Source organism: Sebastes fasciatus, chromosome 2, assembly GCF_043250625.1.
Source record: "Sebastes fasciatus isolate fSebFas1 chromosome 2, fSebFas1.pri, whole genome shotgun sequence".
Taxonomy (NCBI): Eukaryota; Metazoa; Chordata; class Actinopteri; order Perciformes; family Sebastidae; genus Sebastes; species Sebastes fasciatus.
The window spans coordinates 1,117,822-1,142,821 of record NC_133796.1 but is presented as its reverse complement, the minus strand read 5'-3'; the positions used below and the strand labels follow the sequence as shown (position 1 = coordinate 1,142,821).

Genomic DNA, 25,000 nt, shown 5'->3' with positions numbered 1-25,000 from the left:
TATACTATAGAACTACATATACTATAGAACTAGTTATACTATAGAACTACATATACTATAGAACTAGTTATACTATAGAACTACATATACTATAGAACTAGTTATACTATAGAACTACATATACTATAGAACTAGTTATACTATAGAACTACATATACTATAGAACTAGTTATACTATAGAACTACATATACTATATAACTAGTTATACTATATAACTACATATACTATAGAACTAGTTATACTATATAACTACATATACTATAGAACTAGTTATACTATAGAACTAGTTATACTATAGAACTACATATACTATAGAACTACATATACTATATAACTAGTTATACTATAGAACTACATATACTATAGAACTAGTTATACTATATAACTACATATACTATAGAACTAGTTATACTATATAACTACATATACTATAGAACTAGTTATACTATAGAACTACATATACTATAGAACTAGTTATACTATATAACTACATATACTATAGAACTAGTTATACTATAGAACTACATATACTATAGAACTAGTTATACTATATAACTACATATACTATAGAACTAGTTATACTATATAACTACATATACTATAGAACTAGTTATACTATAGAACTACATATACTATAGAACTAGTTATACTATATAACTACATATACTATAGAACTAGTTATACTATAGAACTACATATACTATAGAACTAGTTATACTATATAACTACATATACTATAGAACTAGTTATACTATAGAACTACATATACTATAGAACTAGTTATACTATATAACTACATATACTATAGAACTAGTTATACTATAGAACTAGTTATACTATAGAACTACATATACTATAGAACTACATATACTATAGAACTAGTTATACTATAGAACTACATATACTATAGAACTAGTTATACTATAGAACTAGTTATACTATAGAACTACATATACTATAGAACTAGTTATACTATAGAACTACATATACTATAGAACTACATATACTATATAACTAGTTATACTATATAACTAGTTATACTATATAACTACATATACTATAGAACTAGTTATACTATAGAACTACATATACTATATAACTAGTTATACTATATAACTAGTTATATAGTATAACTACATATACTATATAACTAGTTATACTATATAACTACATATACTATATAACTAGTTATACTATATAACTAGTTATACTATATAACTACATATACTATAGAACTAGTTATACTATATAACTACATATACTATAGAACTACATATACTATATAACTAGTTATACTATAGAACTAGTTATACTATATAACTACATATACTATAGAACTACATATACTATATAACTAGTTATACTATATAACTACATATACTATAGAACTAGTTATACTATAGAACTACATATACTATAGAACTAGTTATACTATAGAACTACATATACTATAGAACTACATATACTATATAACTAGTTATACTATATAACTACATATACTATAGAACTAGTTATACTATAGAACTACATATACTATAGAACTAGTTATACTATAGAACTACATATACTATAGAACTAGTTATACTATAGAACTACATATACTATATAACTAGTTATACTATATAACTACATATACTATAGAACTAGTTATACTATATAACTACATATACTATAGAACTAGTTATACTATAGAACTAGTTATACTATAGAACTACATATACTATAGAACTACATATACTATATAACTAGTTATACTATAGAACTACATATACTATAGAACTAGTTATACTATATAACTACATATACTATAGAACTAGTTATACTATATAACTACATATACTATAGAACTAGTTATACTATATAACTACATATACTATAGAACTAGTTATACTATAGAACTACATATACTATAGAACTAGTTATACTATAGAACTAGTTATACTATAGAACTACATATACTATAGAACTAGTTATACTATATAACTACATATACTATAGAACTAGTTATACTATATAACTACATATACTATAGAACTAGTTATACTATAGAACTACATATACTATAGAACTAGTTATACTATAGAACTAGTTATACTATAGAACTACATATACTATAGAACTAGTTATACTATAGAACTACATATACTATAGAACTACATATACTATAGAACTAGTTATACTATATAACTACATATACTATAGAACTAGTTATACTATATAACTACATATACTATAGAACTAGTTATACTATAGAACTACATATACTATAGAACTAGTTATACTATATAACTACATATACTATAGAACTAGTTATACTATATAACTACATATACTATAGAACTAGTTATACTATATAACTACATATACTATAGAACTAGTTATACTATAGAACTACATATACTATATAACTAGTTATACTATAGAACTAGTTATACTATATAACTACATATACTATATAACTAGTTATACTATATAACTAGTTATACTATATAACTACATATACTATATAACTAATTATACTATATAACTACATATACTATATAACTAGTTATACTATATAACTAGTTATACTATATAACTACATATACTATATAACTAATTATACTATATAACTACAAATACTATATAACTAGTTATACTATATAACTAATTATACTATATAACTACATATACTATATAACTAGTTATACTATATAACTAGTTATACTATATAACTACATATACTATATAACTAGTTATACTATATAACTACATATACTATAGAACTAGTTATACTATAGAACTAGTTATACTATAGAACTAGTTATAATATAGAACTAGTTATACTATAGAACTACATATACTATAGAACTAGTTATACTATATAACTACATATACTATAGAACTAGTTATACTATAGAACTACATATACTATAGAACTAGTTATACTATATAACTACATATACTATAGAACTAGTTATACTATATAACTACATATACTATAGAACTAGTTATACTATATAACTACACATACTATAGAACTAGTTATACTATAGAACTACATATACTATATAACTAGTTATACTATAGAACTAGTTATACTATATAACTACATATACTATATAACTAGTTATACTATATAACTAGTTATACTATATAACTACATATACTATATAACTAATTATACTATATAACTACATATACTATATAACTAGTTATACTATATAACTAGTTATACTATATAACTACATATACTATATAACTAATTATACTATATAACTACATATACTATATAACTAGTTATACTATATAACTAATTATACTATATAACTACATATACTATATAACTAGTTATACTATATAACTAGTTATACTATATAACTACATATACTATATAACTAGTTATACTATATAACTACATATACTATAGAACTAGTTATACTATAGAACTAGTTATACTATAGAACTAGTTATACTATAGAACTAGTTATACTATAGAACTAGTTATACTATAGAACTAGTTATACTATAGAACTAGTTATACTATATAACTACATATACTATATAACTAATTATACTATATAACTAGTTATACTATATAACTACATATACTATAGAACTAGTTATACTATAGAACTACATATACTATAGAACTAGTTATACTATAGAACTACATATACTATAGAACTAGTTATACTATAGAACTACATATACTATATAACTAGTTATACTATATAACTACATATACTATAGAACTAGTTATACTATATAACTACATATACTATAGAACTAGTTATACTATAGAACTAGTTATACTATAGAACTACATATACTATAGAACTACATATACTATATAACTAGTTATACTATAGAACTACATATACTATAGAACTAGTTATACTATATAACTACATATACTATAGAACTAGTTATACTATATAACTACATATACTATAGAACTAGTTATACTATATAACTACATATACTATAGAACTAGTTATACTATAGAACTACATATACTATAGAACTAGTTATACTATATAACTACATATACTATAGAACTAGTTATACTATAGAACTACATATACTATAGAACTAGTTATACTATAGAACTAGTTATACTATATAACTACATATACTATATAACTAGTTATACTATATAACTAGTTATACTATATAACTACATATACTATATAACTAATTATACTATATAACTACATATACTATATAACTAGTTATACTATATAACTAGTTATACTATATAACTACATATACTATATAACTAATTATACTATATAACTACATATACTATATAACTAGTTATACTATATAACTAATTATACTATATAACTACATATACTATATAACTAGTTATACTATATAACTAGTTATACTATATAACTACATATACTATATAACTAGTTATACTATATAACTACATATACTATAGAACTAGTTATACTATAGAACTAGTTATACTATAGAACTAGTTATAATATAGAACTAGTTATACTATAGAACTACATATACTATAGAACTAGTTATACTATATAACTACATATACTATAGAACTAGTTATACTATAGAACTACATATACTATAGAACTAGTTATACTATATAACTACATATACTATAGAACTAGTTATACTATATAACTACATATACTATAGAACTAGTTATACTATATAACTACATATACTATAGAACTAGTTATACTATAGAACTACATATACTATATAACTAGTTATACTATAGAACTAGTTATACTATATAACTACATATACTATATAACTAGTTATACTATATAACTAGTTATACTATATAACTACATATACTATATAACTAATTATACTATATAACTACATATACTATATAACTAGTTATACTATATAACTAGTTATACTATATAACTACATATACTATATAACTAATTATACTATATAACTACATATACTATATAACTAGTTATACTATATAACTAATTATACTATATAACTACATATACTATATAACTAGTTATACTATATAACTAGTTATACTATATAACTACATATACTATATAACTAGTTATACTATATAACTACATATACTATAGAACTAGTTATACTATAGAACTAGTTATACTATAGAACTAGTTATAATATAGAACTAGTTATACTATATAACTAGTTATACTATAGAACTAGTTATACTATAGAACTAGTTATACTATAGAACTAGTTATACTATATAACTACATATACTATATAACTAATTATACTATATAACTAGTTATACTATATAACTAGTTATACTATATAACTACATATACTATAGAACTAGTTATACTATAGAACTAGTTATACTATAGAACTAGTTCTATAATATAACTGGATACCCCCGCTCACTGCTTGACCTCTACTAGAATAAGACCAAAGGTTTTACCCTTTTGGAAAAAATGTCAAACATTGTGTGTACCCTGGACTTCTAGGATGTTTATATAGTGTGTGTGTTAATGTGTTGATGTGTGTTGAGGACTGACCGATCTGAAGCAGAGCCAGCTGATCTGACTGAAGCTGAACGAACCTCCCGACTCCACAGGAAGCTGCTGGAGATCCACCAACTTCTGGAGCGCCTTCAGAGAGCTCAGCACCTCCACCTGCACCACAAACACACACACAGATAACACACACATAACAGGTGATCATACAGAGTGATCAGGTGACCAGGTGATGAGGTGTTACCTGTGGGGCAGCATGTCTGTCCAGACGTAGAGGTGAGTCCTTGTTGACCAGCAGTAACACCGAGTGGACGGAGCCTGGTAGGTTGTCCTGAGAGACGGACCAGGTGGTTAAAGACGTTTTCATATCAGGTATGACTGATTGGACATTTTTCATATTTTTCCAACTTTTTTCAAACATTTTTCCGACTTTTTTTTAAAAAAAATTTCAGATTTTTAAAACATTTTTTTCAAACATTTTTTCCAACTTTTTTTCCGACTTTTTTCAAACACTTTCCAGACATTTTTCCAACTTTTTTTCCAGACATTTTTTCCAACTTTTTAAGAATTTTTCAAACATTTTCCGACTTTTGTCCAACCTTTTTTCCGACTTTTTTCTCTGAAATTTTTCCGACTTTTTTCCAACTTTTCTAAGATTTTCTTCAAACATTTTTCCGACATTTTCCCAACATTTTTCAGAAATTATCAAACATTTTTCGGACTTTTTTGGACATTTTCTGACTTTTTTTTCGGGTTAGGGTTAGATTTAAAAGCCCGCACACATTCACATATCTGGAGGTCAGAGGTCAAGGGACCGCTTTCAAAATGGACAAGACAGTTTTTCCTCGACAACATTTAGCGTAAGTTTGGAGCGTTATTTAACCTCCTCCATGACCAGCTGGTGATCCCATTGTGCCATAATAACGATAGCAGGATCTTCACTCCAGCTTTAAAACTGAGGCGCTACAACCTGAAAATCACCAGTTGAGTTAATGCGTTAAAATGAATTTGTGTTAAGGCGTTATTATCGTGTTGACTTTGACAGCCCTACTGAATATTTAGTTCATATTTAATTAATATTAGTTAATATTAGTTCATGTTCATCCAACCCGCTGGTGTGTTCATGTTCCTGGGCGGTTCTGGTCCAGACTCACCTGCAGGGACCGGAGGGCGGAGAACAGCATGGGGACAGGAGCAGCTCTACGGGCGTCCACCAGCACCGTCAGCCCCAACGCCGCCACCTCCTTCCTGTTCCACACAGACAGGAAGTGATGTCAGAGGAGGAGGAGGAGGGACACTCTACAGTAACCTGAGACAGACCTGGAGGGGGGGGGGGGTCCTACCTGAGGGTGGAGGTGTAGTAGAGCAGGAGGCGCAGCAGCTCAGCGCTGTCACAGTCCGGGTTGGACCACACGGTGCTCCTGGTGCACACCGTCAGCAGAGCCCGACCGCTCCGGTCTCTGGTTCCTGCAGAGAGACAGGAGGTTACACTACACCTGGACCTGGACCTGGTTCTGGTTCTGGTTCTGGGTTCAGGTCTACATGAGGGGTTTGTCTCACCAGGCAGACAGAGAGCTCCAGAGCTCAGCAGCACACTGTAGAAACTGGACTGGGAGGACCGGGAGGACTGGGTGAGCCGTACTGGGACTGCCTGGTGCAGCTGTGGAGAGAATGCTGGTGGTTCTGGTTCTGTTGGACCGGGACCAGAAGGTCTGCTGAGGCCTGTGGAGAGAGGACACACACACACACACACACACTGACAGCTTGTACTGTACTACTGAGGACGACTCCCACTGAAGACGTCCTCATCGTGTTTCTAGATCCAGATCCAGATCATCTACTGTACACCCAAACAGGAAGGAGATTAGAGGAGGAAGAGGAGGAGGAGGAGTAGGAGGAGGAGGAAGACTATCTAGCCAATCAGAAGAGGAGGAAGAGGAGGAGGTGATACATGAGGACAGAAAGATGGTTTGTGGGATGAAAAGCAGGAGGAGGGGAATGATCGAGGAGGAGAAACAGGTTTCTGTACCTTCAGTCTGAAGCTCTGCGGTTCTTCCTCCACCAACCTCCTCACAGCTGCACTCCGCCTCTTCATCCTCCTCTTCATCCTCCTCCTTCTTCTTCTCCTCTTCTTCCTTTTCCTGTCCTTTTTCAGACTCCTCAGGTTCAGTCCAGAGTGAGTCTGGATCCATCGCTGGTGTGTTGGACTCCTCAGTGTGTTGGATGGTGTCGTTTTCAGAATAAGTGTCCTCAGTGTGTTTGTGTGGTGTATTATTTTCAGAATAAGAGTCCTCAATGTGTATTTGAAGTTTGTTTTCAGAATAAGAGTCCTCAGTGTGTTTGTGTTGTGTATTATTTTCAGAATAAGAGTCCTCAGAGTGCGTTTGTAGTGTACTGTTTTCAGAATAAGAGTCCTCAGAGTGTGTTCTAAGTCTGTCGTTTTCAGAACAAGAGTCCTCGGAGTGTTTGGGTAGTGTATTATTTTCAGAATAAGAGTCCTCAGAGTGTTTGTGTAGTGTATTATTTTCAGAATAAGAGTCCTCAGAGTGCGTTTGTAGTGTACTGTTTTCAGAATAAGAGTCCTCAGAGTGTTTGTGTAGTGTATTATTTTCAGAATAAGAGTCTTTAGAGTGCGTTTGTAGTGTACTGTTTTCAGAATAAGAGTCCTCAGAGGGCGTCTCTTCTTCTTCCCCTCCTGCTCTCTCCTCTTCACTCATCACTTGCTCCTCCTCCCTTCTTTCTAGACTCTGCTGCACAACTGTAACCTGAACCTCCTCCTCAACCTCTACCTCCACCTCAACCTCCACCTCCTCATCTTCCTCCTCCTCTACCTCCACCTCCTTATCTTCCTCCTCCTCTACCTCCTCCTCCTCCTCTAACTCATCTTCCTCCTCATCTGACTCTTCCTCTGTCTCTTCACTTTCATTCAGTAAATCTTCATCTCTCCTACACTCTGCATCCTCCAGCTGTTCTTCTTCCTCCTCCTCCTCCTCACCTTCATCATCTAACACCAACATTTCATGCTTCCCTTTCTGCCTCTCCATCAGCTCTCTCTCCTCCTCCTCCTCTTTCCCTCGCTCCTCCTCTTCCTCCTGTTCCTCCTCCTCTGTGCAGCTTTCAGGTTCAGTGTTTAGCTTCAGTCTCCTGCCTGAATCAGTACCTCCTCTCAGCTCCTGAGACGTCCAGCTGGAGGTTCCCACGACTTCAGGAGGAGCAGAGGAGGAGGAGGAGGAGGAGGAGGTGACGGGTCCACAGGAGGCCTGGTTGAGGTTCTCCTCCATGAGCCCGGAGGGAGGTCCGGTACGGGAGCTGACCTCCACACAGGGCCAGGACGAGGCTGTGTTAGCGGTGTGAGGAGTGTGTGTGTTAGCGGTGTGAGGAGTGCTGGTTCTGGCCCGGTGCTGCAGGCTGATGGACTGGGTTAAGGAGCCTTTCTGTGGGGAGAAGCGAGGCAGCTCCGTCAGCTCCGTCAGCTCCACGTACTCGCCCTCCGAGTCCTCGCCCTCGCTGCTCGCTGCTGATTGGAGGAGCTTAACTTCCTGTCTCGAGGGGTTAGTATCTCCACTAGGATTGTGTGATGTACTAATCAACACATCGCCATCCTTAACGGACGACTCCTTATCCTCCTTCAGGGAGGTCCGGGGCCGGCTGATGAATTGTGGGTAGACCAGGTCCTCCCAGGGGACCCTGAAGACGTCTCCGTGGGAGGACAGGAGGCAGCGCTCCAGCCGGGGCGCTCCTCGCCGCTCCCTCTCCCCGTTGACGGAGTCCAGCCAGGCCATGCTGAAGAGGGACCGCAGGGCTATCTCCGACACCTCCTGCTGCTCCACATGACGGCCGCCGGCTGACACGCTGCACAGCAACAGGCGGGGGGAGGAGCCGACGGCGCTCTTGCAGGAGGCGCCGTGTGCTAGCGGAGGAGGAGGAGGAGGAGGAGGAGGAACAGCAGCGGCGTGAGGAGAAACCAGCAGGTAGAAGTCTCCTGGACGGAGGAGGCGCTGGTCCAGAGGACAGAGCTGAACAACTACCTTCTCATGGACGCACAGAGGCCAGCCTTCATGACGGAACAACAGACCACAGTACTGAAACTGAGGAGAGGAGGAGACAAGGAGAGGAGGAGACAAGGAGATTATAAAGAGCTTTGAGTGGTCGGACTATAGAAAGGAGATATATTACTGTTTACAGAACATGTTTAGCCTAGCTTAGCACAAAGACTGGAAGCAGGGGGACACCATCTAAAGCTGTCTGACATGTTGACACACACTCTGTGGTGTTCAGTCAGTATATTGCATCTGTAGTCCATTGTAATAATCAATGACTGTAATCAATAATCATCTGTGACTGGAGAGTTAAGACGGAGTCACAGCTGGATACAGCTGTTTACCACGGCAGCATCAAACAAACAGCTTCACATGTTTCAGGGTATTAACAGTCAGTAATCACATCTACGCTGACTTCCTGCTGAACACCGCGGCCTCCGTGGGCGAGGCGGCGCCCGGCAGCCGCCAGGTGAGTGACGATCCCTCAGAGTGACCTTAACCAAACATGACACATCAGCCAACCACGAGAGGCGTTCAACAGGCAACAACAGACACAACCAGAGGGAGGGGGGAGGGCATCAGTGAGAGTCCTGACTCAGACAGTAATTACCTCCTAAACCAGCTTCCTGTTTGTCCTCCATCATCACACCTACCTGCTGACTCAGATCACTGACTTCCTGTCAGTTCACTGAGGATCTGTTCAGAGCGCTGTTGGGATGTGATACAGTACATGTGAAGCCTTCAGGTGAACTGTGTGTCAGCAGTCTGTAGCCGTCTGCTCCTCCACAGTCACACGGCTGTTCTGTTGTAACTCACTGGAACATTTAAAGCTTCATGGTAGTCCCTACTGGACGGTAGTCCCTACTGGACGGTAGTCCCTACGGACTGAACAGTAGTCCCTACTGGACGGTAGTCCCTACTGGACGGTAGTCCCTATGGACTGAACGGTAGTCCCTACTGGACGGTAGTCCCTACTGGACGGTAGTCCCTACGGACTGAATGGTAGTCCCTACTGGACGGTAGTCCCTACGGACTGAACGGTAGTCCCTACTGGACGGTAGTCCCTATGGACTGAACGGACGGTAGTCCCTATGGACTGAACGGACGGTAGTCCCTACTGGATGGCAGTCCCTACAGACTGGACGGTAGTCCCTACTGACTGGACGGTAGCCCCTACGGACTGGATGGTAGTCCCTAAGGACTGAACAGTAGTCCCCACGGACTGGACGGTAGTCCCTCCAGACTGGACGGTAGTCCCTACAGACTGGACAGTAGTCCCTAAGGACTGGACGGTAGTCCCTACGGACTGGACAGTAGTCCCTACAGACTGGACAGTAGTCCCTACGGACTGGACAGTAGTCCCTAAGGACTGGACGGTAGTCCCCTCAGACTGAACAGTAGTCCCCACGGACTGGACGGTAGTCCCTACGGACTGGACGGTAGTCCCTACAGACTGGACGGTAGTCCCTACAGACTGGACAGTAGTCCCTAAGGACTGGACAGTAGTCCCTAAGGACTGGACGGTAGTCCCTACAGACTGAACGGTAGTCCCTACGGACTGGATGGTAGTCCCTAAGGACTGGATGGTAGTCCCTACGGACTGAACAGTAGTCCCCACGGACTGGACGGTAGTCCCTACGGACTGGACGGTAGTCCCTACAGACTGGACGGTAGTCCCTAAGGACTGGACGGTAGTCCCTACGGACTGGACAGTAGTCCCTAAGGACTGGACGGTAGTCCCTAAGGACTACACAGTAGTCCCTAAGGACTACACAATAGTCCCTACAGACTGAACGGTAGTCCCTACAGACTAAACGGTAGTCCCTACAGACTGGACGGTAGTCCCTACGGACTGAACAGCAGTCCCCTCAGACTGGACAGTAGTCCCTAAGGACTGGACAGTAGTCCCTAAGGACTGGACGGTAGTCCCTACAGACTGAACGGTAGTCCCTACGGACTGGATGGTAGTCCCTAAGGACTGGATGGTAGTCCCTACGGACTGAACAGTAGTCCCCACGGACTGGACGGTAGTCCCTACGGACTGGACGGTAGTCCCTACAGACTGGACGGTAGTCCCTAAGGACTGGACGGTAGTCCCTACGGACTGGACAGTAGTCCCTAAGGACTGGACGGTAGTCCCTAAGGACTACACAGTAGTCCCTAAGGACTACACAATAGTCCCTACAGACTGAACGGTAGTCCCTACAGACTAAACGGTAGTCCCTACAGACTGGACGGTAGTCCCTACGGACTGAACAGCAGTCCCCTCAGACTGGACAGTAGTCCCTAAGGACTACACAGTAGTCCCTAAGGACTACACAGTAGTCCCTACAGACTGAACGGTAGTCCCTACAGACTAAACGGTAGTCCCTACAGACTGGACGGTAGTCCCTACGGACTGAACGGTAGTCCCTACGGACTGAACAGTAGTCCCTACTGACTGGACGGTAGTCCCTTCGGACTGGACGGTAGTCCCTTCGGACTGGACAGTAGTCCCTAAGGACTGGACGGTAGTCCCTACGGACTGGACAGTAGTCCCTACAGACTGGACAGTAGTCCCTACGGACTGGACAGTAGTCCCTAAGGACTGGACGGTAGTCCCCTCAGACTGAACAGTAGTCCCCACGGACTGGACGGTAGTCCCTACGGACTGGACGGTAGTCCCTACAGACTGGACAGTAGTCCCTAAGGACTGGACGGTAGTCCCTACAGACTGAACGGTAGTCCCTACGGACTGGACGGTAGTCCCTACAGACTGGACGGTAGTCCCTAAGGACTGGACGGTAGTCCCTACGGACTGGACAGTAGTCCCTAAGGACTGGACGGTAGTCCCTAAGGACTACACAGTAGTCCCTAAGGACTACACAATAGTCCCTACAGACTGAACGGTAGTCCCTACAGACTAAACGGTAGTCCCTACAGACTGGACGGTAGTCCCTACGGACTGAACAGTAGTCCCCTCAGACTGGACAGTAGTCCCTAAGGACTACACAGTAGTCCCTACAGACTGAACGGTAGTCCCTACAGACTGGACGGTAGTCCCTACGGACTGAACAGTAGTCCCTACTGACTGGACGGTAGTCCCTTCGGACTGGACGGTAGTCCCTTCGGACTGGACAGTAGTCCCTAAGGACTGGACAGTAGTCCCTACAGACTGAACGGTAGTCCCTACAGACTAAACAGTAGTCCCTACAGACTGGACGGTAGTCCCTACGGACTGAACAGTAGTCCCTACGGACTGAACGGTAGTCCCTACAGACTAATCGGTAGTCCCTACAGACTGGACGGTAGTCTCTACGGACTGGACAGTAGTCCCTAAGGACTGGACAGTAGTCCCTACAGACTGAACGGTAGTCCCTACAGACTAAACGGTAGTAAATGGTAAATGGTAAATGGACTTGGACTTATATAGCGCTTTTCTAGTCTTCCGACCACTCAAAGCGCTTTACACTACATGTCAGTATTCACCCATTCACACACACATTCATACACTGATGGCAGAGGCTACTAAGGTGCCAACTTTGCCCATCAGGATTTAATCTAAATACTCATTCACACACCGATGGCTATGCCTCCGGGAGCAATTTGGGGTTAAGTGTCTTGCTCAAGGACACATCGACATGTGACCCGGAGCAGCCGGGGATCGAACCACCGACCTTCCGATTGGTGGACAACCTGCTCTACCCTCTGAGCCACAGCCGCCCTGTAGTCCCTACAGACTGGACGGTGGTCCCTACGGCCAGAACAGTAGTCCCTACGGACTGAACGGCAGTCCCTACAGACTAAACGGTAGTCCCTACAGACTGGACGGTAGTCCCTACGGACTGAACAGTAGTCCCTATGGACTGGACGGTAGTCCCTACGGACTGGACACAATCAGACAGATCTAGGGATACTCACACAGGCATCTTGCTGGAGGTTTGCTAAGAGTTGCTTTGCAGGCAGCAGGAAGTGGATCAGGTAGCGAAGGCCGTCTCCTCGGTAGCAGCTCTCCACCACGCTGAGGACCTGACAGAGGACAGTCGGGGATGTGGCCTGGAAAGGCGGGTAGATGGCTGAGAGAGCAGTCTGGATGCACCGGTCCAAAGACTCAGAGTCCTGAGAGGAAAAGGACGAAGAAATGAGATGAGGGTTTAGATCAGATTCATCCTGAGGGGAGTGGTTGTGCAGCAGTTGCATTCGTGTACAAAGCAGGAAAGAGTGCAAATAAAACATAATATAAACAATAAAGATTATCAATAAGGTGCAAAAGACAAATATACACACTGCCACAAATGTAAAGAGGTTAACGGTTAGTGTCTTAAATAAACTCAGTGAAGGGTTAAGTAGTAAAAGTTAAACACACCACACCTCTGCACCACGTTCAACCAGACAGAACAGAGACTCACCGAATCACTTCAATCTGCTTTCCGACTGCTGTGTGACTCCATTTACCAGACCCACCAGTACCACAGACCAGTACCTCAGACCAGTACCAAAGACCAGTACCACAGACCAGTACCTCAGACCAGTCCCTCAGACCAGTCCCTCAGACCAGTACCTCAGACCAGTACCTCAGACCATGTACACCGACCACAGCAGAGTCCTGCAGCCTCCTCTGCTACTATTAGTCTACACACTGTTGTCCCGGTTACAGTCCAGCAGTCAGCTGTTATCCATCTCAGCCAACACGCCTCTAATCAGCACGTGTTCCTTCTTTGACTGCACGGCCAAAAACAAGTTCAACATTTCAGGCCAGCCAACGCCCGGCGGGCCCTGGAGGTGTGGCCGGGAACGGGAACCGGGCCGTAACTAGATCCACTGGTCTGGAGGCTGCAGACCGGTCAGGTAAAAATATCAGCCGACACACAGCGTCTGGCTCCAGCCTGCCGACCGAGTGATGGCATACATTTAAATGCTGACTGCAGTAGTTCTGTTTTATCCTCCCTCTCTCCTCCTGTTGGAGATGAGTCCACATTCCTCTCTCATTTCAGATGATAAAACCTCCTTTAACCCACGCTGAGCGACTCCTCTCTGTCGGCTTCATATCTACTGTACGTACGGTCAGAATGTTCTTATTTCATCCTCCTCCTGTCTCTCAGAGGAAACTCACTATATAACCTCATGTTTGATGAACTTCCACTCAGCATGTTTTCACACCAAACTGCTTGTATACGTATAAAAATCTCGTCTCTCTCATTCACACAGACCTGAATCTGAAATTAAATGAAATCACTCTGAATTAAACCAGAGTTGTTATAAACAACCCTGTTTAGCACATGAGATCCAATAAACAGTCAACTTGTGTAACTTTATTTACTCTGTGTCGTGTGGCGGCGGCTGCGTGATTCACGCGTCGGGTGTGCACACCGACTGCGTTTCTGCTGCTGCTCTCAGCTCTTTCTTTTTACATAGATTTTGCCTTTTAATGGCCATTTCATTTCATTATAAATATCATTTATATTTATTTTAGACAGAGAAAGCAATAGTAATAATCCACCATTAAAACGCCGTACTATATTCATTCATGGAGCTCTGCAAGTCACTGCATGTTCTACAACACTGTCCGGCACATATTTCAGAATAAAAGCCTTGTGTTAACAAATGAAGTGACGTACGTCTCACGCGGGCAGTGTGGCTGCTCTAACCTGTTAACACAGACGCAGAAATAAAAAACAACAGGTAACGCAGCCGCAACGCGCTGCTGAAGCTCCTGGTGTGGACGAGGCTTTGGTCCTGCGTGTTGACCGAATCATCTGATGCCTTTAACGATTAAAATACCACTACCACTACCACCTGTACCACCACTAGCAGCAGCACAGCCAGCTCTCTCTGAATATTCTGGATGTGACTCAGTTGAGCAGGATTCACACACAACAACTGGCAGCCAAATGTAGAGCTGAGGCCAATATTAGCATCAGGATATCAGATGACAGCGGGCTGCCGGGGATTTCTGCTCCGCTGAGAGGCACGATGACCAATACCCATCACAGAGCAGGAGGTCAAACTGTCGACGCCGGCAAACACACAACTTCTGTCGGCTCAGAGCAACCGCTAACGGCGTTTTATACACATATAAACACAAACTATGTGAGAGAAAAGACACAGAGAGAGAGAGAGTCCTCCAGTCTGCAGCTGCTGAACCATCATCACACTTTAAAACCAGTAACCTACAAACTGGTTCAGCACCAGACTGTATTCTCCAGACCAAATTCACCACAACACTGACTGGACTCCACATCTGTTGGTTTATAAAGACGTAAACACTGAAACCAAGCACAACTAGTTAGTTAACTTCATCGGGGCCGTTTCAATGCATTTAATACAAATGTCAGTATCTGGGTGCTCTATAGGTGTATCGCGGCCCATTTGACCACGGAGACGAGGTTCCACCGCACGTTACCGCCATACGATGACGTTTCCTGATAACATAGACATATTTCAGCCTTTGTTCGGACTTATTTTGTCCTTTTTTAGACGTGAGCATGCAGCTTTAGCTCTGCTCTGTCTAGCTCTGCTTTTCCTGTCAATGTGTGAAACCCAAAGTGTTTCCATCCTTTACTGGATGTGTAGTGTTTACCACGCTGGATTTAACATGGGAGGGTGCAGGTCGTATCCATGACGACCCTCCAACGGTTTACACTCTCTGAGGTTTATTTTGGTTGACGGATACGGAGGGTGAGGTGGAGGAGGAGGAGGAGGAGGAGGAGGAGGAAGAGGAAGAGGAAGAAGAGGAACAGGAAGAGGAAGAGGAAGAGGAAGAAGAGGAGGAGGAGGAGGAGGAGGAGGAGGAGGAGGAGGAGGAGGAAGAGAAGGAAGATGAGGAGGAGGAAGAAGAGGAGGAGGAGGAAGAGGAGGAGGAGGAAGAGGGAGAGGAAGAGGAAGAGGAAGAAGAGGGGGAGGAGGAGGAGGAAGAGGAGGAGGAGGAGGAGGAGGAGGAGGAAGAGGGAGAGGGAGAGGAAGAGGAGGAGGAGGAAGAGGAGGAGGAAGAGGAGGAGGAGGAAGAGGATGAGGAAGAGGGAGAGGAGGAGGAGGAGGAGGAAGAGGAGGAGGAGGAAGAGGAGGAGGAAGAGGAGGAGGAGGAGGAGGAAGAGGGAGAGGAGGAGGAGGAGGAGGAGGAGGAGGAGGAGGAGGAACATCAGGCTGAGTGAGGGTCCCATGGGAGAATGAAGGAGGCCCTGCTGAATAATAACTTGATTATCCTCAACACACCAGAGTCCTGTCAGAAAACTCACGTTTTAATCTCACTTAGCTTCACAGTGTTTCATTCAGCTCAGCTTCATCTCTGAGAGCACTCGCAACACAAACAGACTGTTATAATGAGGTCAAAGGTCAGAGGTCGGAAGTTAAACTTCCTCCAGACAGATTGAGTCTGTGTGACGGTGAGATATAATCTCTACGTTGATGAAACTGTAACTGGTATGATGAGTCAGAGCTGACCTTGAGCAGCTGTTTTATTGATGGTGATTTAACATGAACCTTGTTGTGCTGTCGGCTAAACACGCCGACATTAATCTCAGTAGATTGAGCTCGTTGTCGTCCTGCAGTAAAATGCCACGATCACACCAGCAGATTGACATAATTATATGTCAGCGCTACTGGCGCTACTAGCTACTGGCACTACTAGCTACTGGCACTACTAGCTACTGGCACTTCTAGCTACTGGCACTACTAGCTACTGGCACTACTAGCTACTGGCACTTCTAGCTACTGGCACTACTAGCTACTGGCACTACTAGCTACTGGCACTTCTAGCTACTGGCACTACTAGCTACTGGCACTTCTAGCTACTGGCACTTCTAGCTACTGGCACTACTAGCTACTGGCACTACTAGGTACTGGCACTACTAGCTACTGGCACTACTAGCTACTGGCACTACTAGCTACTGGCACTTCTAGCTACTGGCACTACTAGCTACTGGCACTACTAGCTACTGGCACTTCTAGCTACTGGCACTACTAGCTACTGGCACTACTAACTACTGGCACTACTAGCTACTGGCACTTCTAGCTACTGGCACTACTAGCTACTGGCACTTCTAGCTACTGGCACTTCTAGCTACTGGCACTACTAGCTACTGGCACTTCTAGCTACTGGCACTACTAGCTACTGGCACTTCTAGCTACTGGCACTACTAGCTACTGGCACTACTAGCTACTGGCACTTCTAGCTACTGGCACTACTAGCTACTGGCACTACTAACTACTAGCTACTGGCACTTCAAGCTACTGGCACTACTAGCTACTGGCACTACTAACTACTAGCTACTGGCACTACTAGCTACTGGCACTACTAGCTACTGGCACTTCAAGCTACTGGCACTACTAGCTACTGGCACTACTAACTACTAGCTACTGGCACTACTAGCTACTGGCACTACTAGCTACTGGCACGACTAGCTACTGGCACTTCTAGCTACTGGCACTACTAGCTACTGGCACTTCTAGCTACTGGCACTACTAGCTACTGGCACTTAAAATAACTCTGGATTCAGCGGTTAGTTCATTTTACTACTTTTAGGACATAATAGCTGTTGCCATCTTGGTTCCGTCGCCATCTTGGTTCCATCACCATCTTGTTTTTTGGCCATCACCATCTTGGTTCCGTCGCCATCTTGGTTCCATCGTCATCTTGGTTCCGTCGCCATCAAGGTTTTTGGCCGTCGCAATGTTGGTTCCGTCACCATCTTGGTTCCATTGCCATCTTGGTTTTTGGCCAGCGCTATCTTGGTTCCATCACCATCTTGGTACCATCGCCATCTTGGTTCCATCACCATCTTGGTACCATCGCCATCTTAGTTTTTGGCCATCGTCATCTTGGTTTTTGGCCATCGCCATCTTGGTTTTTGGCCATCGTCATCTTGGTTCCATCGCCCTCTTGGTTCAATCGCCCTCTTGGTACTATCGCCATCTTGGTTCCATCGCCCTCTTGGTTCAATCGCCCTCTTGGTACTATCGCCATCTTGGTTCCATCGCCATCTTGGTTTTTGGCCATCGTCATCTTGGTTCCATCGCCATCTTGGTACCATCGCCATCTTGGTACCATCGCCGTCTTGGTTCCATCGCCATCTTGGTTCCATCGCCATCTTGGTTTTTCTCCGTCGCCATCTTGGTTGTAGCCTACCACAGCGCCATCTAGCAGCTGTTGTCAGAAAATCACCAGAGTTTCGTCTCTTTGTTTCTAGACTGTTTGGTTCAGTGAGCTGAAATCTGACCCTCCAGTTTAGATCTGGATCAGGTTCTGGATCAGTCAGTAAGTGGCACTGTCTGACAGCAGCAGCTGAGGCTCATGGGTAATGTAGTCTTCAGAGTAGTCATAAATCAAGTGTAAATAATGTTCTATTATCCAGGAGGAGATAAAGGTTAACTGGTGGTTAAACTGTTGACCACCGCCAGCCAATCAGGGAGCAGGGTTTTGTGGCAGTGTGTTGCATCTTGTGTGTGTTTTGGCCTCTGTGGTGTCTGTTGTTTGATCAGCTGATGGAGCGGCTCAGATAAACCGATCCAATCAGGCTGGTTCTGCTGGTTTTAATGAATAGTCTCTCTCTCCCTGGAGGGCTGTGATTCATCCGCTCAAAACCAGTTCCAGTTGGGCGTGGAGGACGAAGAGGGCGGCGCCGCACATAACCGGGTCACTGTGAGACAGGATCCTGCAGGCTGCTGGTTCTGGTCCATGTGCCGATGTTCTGCCCATGTATCATCATGATCCAGTGACCAGTACTCACTGATCTGACCTCTGACCTCTGATCAGACGTCTCTAACGTGTTTAAACAACGACGCCGTCAGAGTGGTGAGGTTCACGACCCGGTTAGTAACCGAGCCCGGGGGAGGGTGGGAGCCCACAGGAGACATGGCCTTTGACCCCCCCACTAGTGAACACAGTGACAGGAGATAACCTCACAGGAGAGACCAGCTGAGACTCACATATACCAACATCCACCGGAACCAACAGACCGGACCCAGCAGACTAGACCCAACAGACTGGACCCAGCAGACTGGACCCAGCAGACTGGAACTGGACCCAACAGACTGGACCCAGCAGACTGGACCCAACAGACTGGACCCAACAGACTGGACCCAGCAGACTGGACCCAGCAAACTGGAACTGGACCCAACAGACTGGACCCAGCAGACTGGACCCAACAGACTGGACCCAACAGACTGGAACTGGACCCAACAGACTGGACCCAGCAGACTGGACCCAGCAGACTGGAACTGGACCCAACAGACTGGACCCAGCAGACTGGACCCAACAGACTGGACCCAACAGACTGGACCCAGCAGACTGGAACTGGACCCAACAGACTGGACCCAGCAGACTGGACCCAACAGACTGGACCCAACAGACTGGAACTGGACCCAACAGACTGGACCCAGCAGACTGGACCCAGCAGACTGGAACTGGACCCAACAGACTGGACCCAGCAGACTGGATCCAACAGACTGGACCCAGCAGACTGGAACTGGACCCAACAGACTGGACCCAGCAGACTGGACCCAAAAGACTGGACCTGGACCCAACAGACTGGACCCAACAGATTGGCCCTGGACCCAACAGACCCAGCAGAGAGTCTCTGAGACTACAGAACCACTGGACCCAACATGAAGAACCACATTGTTTATCTGAAGGGGACGGAGAACGTTAATGAACAGAATAAAAGACGTAAACATTCCCCAGTTAGCATGAATGCTAGTTAGCCTGAATGCTAGTTAGCCTGAATGCTAGTTAGCAGGAACGCTAGTTAGCAGGAATGCTAGTTAGCCTGAATGCTAGTTAGCCTGAATGCTAGTTAGCAGGAACGCTAGTTAGCCTGAATGCTAGTTAGCATGAACGCTAGTTAGCAGGAACGCTAGTTAGCCTGAATGCTAGTTAGCAGGAATGCTAGTTAGCAGGAACGCTAGTTAGCAGGAACGCTAGTTAGCCTGAATGCTAGTTAGCAGGAATGCTAGTTAGCCTGAATGCTAGTTAGCAGGAATGCTAGTTAGCAGGAACGCTAGTTAGCCTGAATGCTAGTTAGCAGGAACGCTAGTTAGCAGGAATGCTAGTTAGCAGGAATGCTAGTTAGCAGGAATGCTAGTTAGCCTGAACGCTAGTTAGCAGGAATGCTAGTTAGCCTGAACGCTAGTTAGCAGGAATGCTAGTTAGCCTGAACGCTAGTTAGCAGGAATGCTAGTTAGCAGGAATGCTAGTTAGCCTGAACGCTAGTTAGCAGGAACGCTAGTTAGCAGGAATGCTAGTTAGCCTGAACGCTAGTTAGCAGGAATGCTAGTTAGCCTGAACGCTAGTTAGCCTGAATGCTAGTTAGCAGGAATGCTAGTTAGCAGGAATGCTAGTTAGCAGGAATGCTAGTTAGCAGGAATGCTAACACACATCTGTAGATAAGATGAGAAGCTGCTGATCCGCTGCGTCCGTCACAGAAACATCTGTCTCGTCTCCATTCAACACCTGGATGTACCTACAGGATTTATGACATCACAGCTAGTTTGGAGCCAATCAGGGCGCAGCATGAAGCTTCCAGGTCTCAACACTGAGACGACGCAGTGAAGCAGGAGACATGTTGTTTCCAACAGTATCTTTATATTCTGGATTATTATGTGAGGAGGAATCATCATGTTGATGTCTGGAGGAGATATCATATATTATATTATATATATATATATATTAAACCGGACTGAAACCATGAGTCATGATTTAAAACAGAAGAAAACGTACATGTGATCTTTAGATTCCTCCTGAATCTACAGCAGAGCTCATTCATATTGATGTTTCAGACCACTGGTATGATCAGAGGAGAGACGGATCACACTCAGGATTAAGAACTGACGACCTCTGTTTCTTTAATTCTGATAACCCGCCGGCGGTGGCGAGGTAACGTGAGTCCCGTGTGACTTCAGTCTCAGGAAGTTGATTGTGACTTCAGCTCAGTTTCTACCAGCGGAGACCTGCTGCAGCTCGTTCAGAGATCTTATCTCACCGCACCGACCCAACATAAATATGATCAGAATGAGCCACGTGCTTTTACTGTGAAAGTCCCAGCAGGGAAGTGATCCCGGCGTGGAGCCCCGGGGGGGGATGACTCTCTGATAAGTGAAACAGGAGAATAATCACAGATAGCGGCGCTGTCAGGACGCATCAGCACTCTCTGGTACAGGGTGTTCACACTACAACACCTGGACAACACACAGACAGGTTAAAACAACACAACTGCATCACAGCCAACATCTGGAGAGCAGAGTGTTCACACACTGAAACACCAGACTGGACCTTTTTAGATAGAGACCACAGAAACGGAGTCTGAAACTGAGATCTGACCGTCGTTACAGATCTCTTTACAACCAGCCTCGTCTCTCTTTGTTTCTCCTCTGGTGTGTTTTCACAGGAGTTCACACCTTCATGAGAGCAGCTGGGGCTGATGGGAGCTCAGCGGCTGTTAGCGGGGGGGCGCCACAGAGCTGAGACTGATGACCAGTTTCTAACCCAGAGCAGGATCAGAGGATCTGAGCGGATCTATGACATCATCGCTCATAGGTATCGACTATTCCTTTGCAACGTAGCGTCACATTAGCCGGAGGGATATAACCGACTGAATTTGAAAACGATCCGATAAACTCTGTAGGAAGAGTTTCGAAAAAGTTTGAATTAAAACGCATGAAAAACGCACGGCAATTCAAAAGGGCCGACGTCCGGTTGGACGGAGTTAATGAAAGTTGATGAATATTACGTCTGAAATGATGAGAGCAATGTGGGAACCGGATGTCGTGAATATCAGAGGAACTGGTTTTGATGTACGCGCCGAGTTTCGTGAGTGTTTGAGTATCACAAGGGCGTCAAAAATAAGTTCAAAGTTCAAAGGCTCAATGTGATGAGGGGATCCTTGAAGTCCTCAAACTTCTAAAGCGTGTGCTAATTTGTGTGAGTTTTGTGCATCCTAAGCTCCTCATGAATGCAATTCCACAGCAGAATAATAATAATAAACTTTAAAAAAACAACAGGTTCTTGACAATAAGGGGGTTTCTGAGCAGTTTACACAACACAAGTGCTCGCCATCCAGTCGCCGATAAAAGACAGAAATCTCCAAATGTCAAAAGATTTTGATCCCAAATCCCAGCATGTCTTCTTCTATGGTGCTCCTCAAGGTCTCGGTGTCTTAATGTGGTATTCTGGAGGATTATTGATCATTTTTATCAATTCTTCAGTGGTAAAAAATGGTTAAATTTAGCACCAAATCTGTGGAACAAATGGTATCAACCCAACAACTGATGAGTCCTAATAGAGCCTGAGGATGACCATCAGATACTGCTGTCATCATGTTCTAAAGCCTGATACACGTTCACTACTGTATCTCTGATTAATGACCAGAACAACTGGACGTCACAATCAATAATAATGTATGAATGTAGAATGAAGCCAGTGGTGTGACATGTTAAAGAGAGGAGTGGACGAGGTGCTGCTGGTTACAGTAGATGTTCTAGTGGAGGCGACACCTGATACTACGTCTTTACTTTCTGTTTCTATGTTTACCTTTCTGAGTCACACCTCACCTCTATCTACACTACTGCTGCTGCTCTGCTGCACACACACACACACACTCACACTGCACTACATACTCTATATGTGTACTACATACTCTATATATTCTATATACTCTATATGTGCACTATCCTTCAACATACTGTGTGAATAAGCAGCAGTATGTGTTAGGGCTGTCAATCAATTACAATATGTAAAAATGAACCTTAAAGGGAGATCAGTCCAGTATTTAATCCTCTTATCAACATGGGAGTGGACAAATATGCTGCTTTATGTAAATGCATGTATATATTTATTATTATAAATCAATGAACAATACAGATCAATAACAGATATTGATCCAGAAACCCTCACAGGTACTGCATTTAGCATAAAACAATATGCTCCAATCATAACATGGCAAACTGCAGCCCAACAGGCAACAACAGCTGTCAGTGTGTCAGTGTGCTGACTTGACTATGACTTGCCCCAAACTGCATGTGATGATCATAAAGTGGGCATGTCTGTAAAGGGGAGACTCGTGGGTACCCATAGAACCCATTTACATTCACACATCTGGAGGTCAGAGGTCAAGGGACCCCTTTGAAAATGGCCATACCAGTTTTTCCTCGCCAAAATTTAGTGTAAGTTCGGAGCGTTATTTAACCTCCTTCATGACCAGCTACTCTTTTTCTGACATTTTTCAGACTTTTTTTTGGACTTTTTAAAAAAAAATTGGGACTTTTTTCTGCAATTTTTTTCAGATATTTTTTGGACATTTTTCTGACTTTTTTCTGCAATTTTTCAGAATTTTTTGGACTTTTTTTGTTTTATTTTTCGGACTTTTTTTTGGACAAAAGCCCTCACACATTCACACATCTGGAGGTCAGAGGTCAAGGGACCCCTTTGAACATGGACATGACAGTTTGTCCTCTCCAACATTTAGTGTCAGTTTATTTAACCTCCTTCATGACCAACTAGTCTGACATGGTTGGTTTCGGATGATACCAGGTTCTTCACTCTAGTAGCTTTGACAGCTCTACTCTGAACATCCCTCACACCACAGGAACATCTGGAAAGATCATCTCTAGAACCATCAACCAATCAGAGCTCTGCTGAGCGTCGTCAGGAGGAACCAGGACCAGAATCAGCTGGACTCTCGTAGTGTGAACTCGACATTAACTGACGAGCTCCTCTGTTACTGTTCTTTACAATATTATCAAATCAAATCTAAAGACTCAGACATGTAAATGTAGAATACGTCCTGTACTGACATGTGTGTGTCTGCTCTCTCTGAGGTAGGTCAGAGGATTTACTGGTCCGGGTGTTAAGTTCAGGTGGGGGGGTTACCCAGACCATGTGGGGTCGGGGGGGTGGTGGTGGTTTTGGGGGGTCCAGGCTTCAGGTTTCAGGTTTCAGGTCTCAGCAGGAAGATGACAGACTGTTACAGATGAGTCCTGCTGACCTGCAGGAACACCGTCTCATTGTGAGCCTCCTCTCTGGAGTCCAGGACCAGGACTGAGTAGTCCACCTCCCCGGGGACGGTCCTCTCTGGAGTCCAGGACCAGGACTGAGTAGTCCACCGCCCTGGGGATGGTCCTCTCTGGAGTCCAGGACCAGGACTGAGTAGTCCACCTCCCCGGGGACGGTCCTCTCTGGAGTCCAGGACCAGGACTGAGTAGTCCACCGCCCTGGGGATGGTCCTCTCTGGAGTCCAGGACCAGGACTGAGTAGTCCACTTCCCCGGGGACGGTTCTCTCTGGAGTCCAGGACCAGGGCTGAGTAGTCCACTTCCCCAGGGACGGTCCTCTCTGGAGTCCAGGACCAGGACTGAGTAGTCCACTTCCCCGGGGACGGTACTCTCTGGAGTCCAGGACCAGGACTGAGTAGTCCACTTCCCCGGGGACGGTACTCTCTGGAGTCCAGGCGGCGGCGGCGTGACAACGGCTTCCATCAGGACAGGAAGTGATGCTGAGTCAGTCAGCGTGTCAAAGCTGAGACAGAGGATCAG

General features: G+C 43.2%; 1 protein-coding gene across 2 annotated transcripts in view; it reads right to left on the bottom strand.

Moving 5' to 3' along the window:
- Nucleotides 1-25,000, bottom strand: part of plekhg4 (pleckstrin homology domain containing, family G (with RhoGef domain) member 4) — a 75,210-nt gene that overhangs the window by 39,361 nt on the left and 10,849 nt on the right. For both annotated transcript variants that reach the window (XR_012596822.1, XM_074656972.1), the window contains exons 2-8: nt 13,401-13,598; nt 7,490-9,548; nt 7,021-7,182; nt 6,804-6,927; nt 6,615-6,708; nt 5,705-5,791; nt 5,503-5,619 (exon numbers count right to left, since the gene is read on the bottom strand). Coding sequence is in view for 1 of the 2 variants with exons in the window: in XM_074656972.1 (XP_074513073.1) it covers nt 5,503-5,619; nt 5,705-5,791; nt 6,615-6,708; nt 6,804-6,927; nt 7,021-7,182; nt 7,490-9,548; nt 13,401-13,598 (2,841 nt within the window). In the remaining variant the exon portion in view is untranslated. The remainder of the gene's footprint in view (nt 1-5,502; nt 5,620-5,704; nt 5,792-6,614; nt 6,709-6,803; nt 6,928-7,020; nt 7,183-7,489; nt 9,549-13,400; nt 13,599-25,000) is intronic.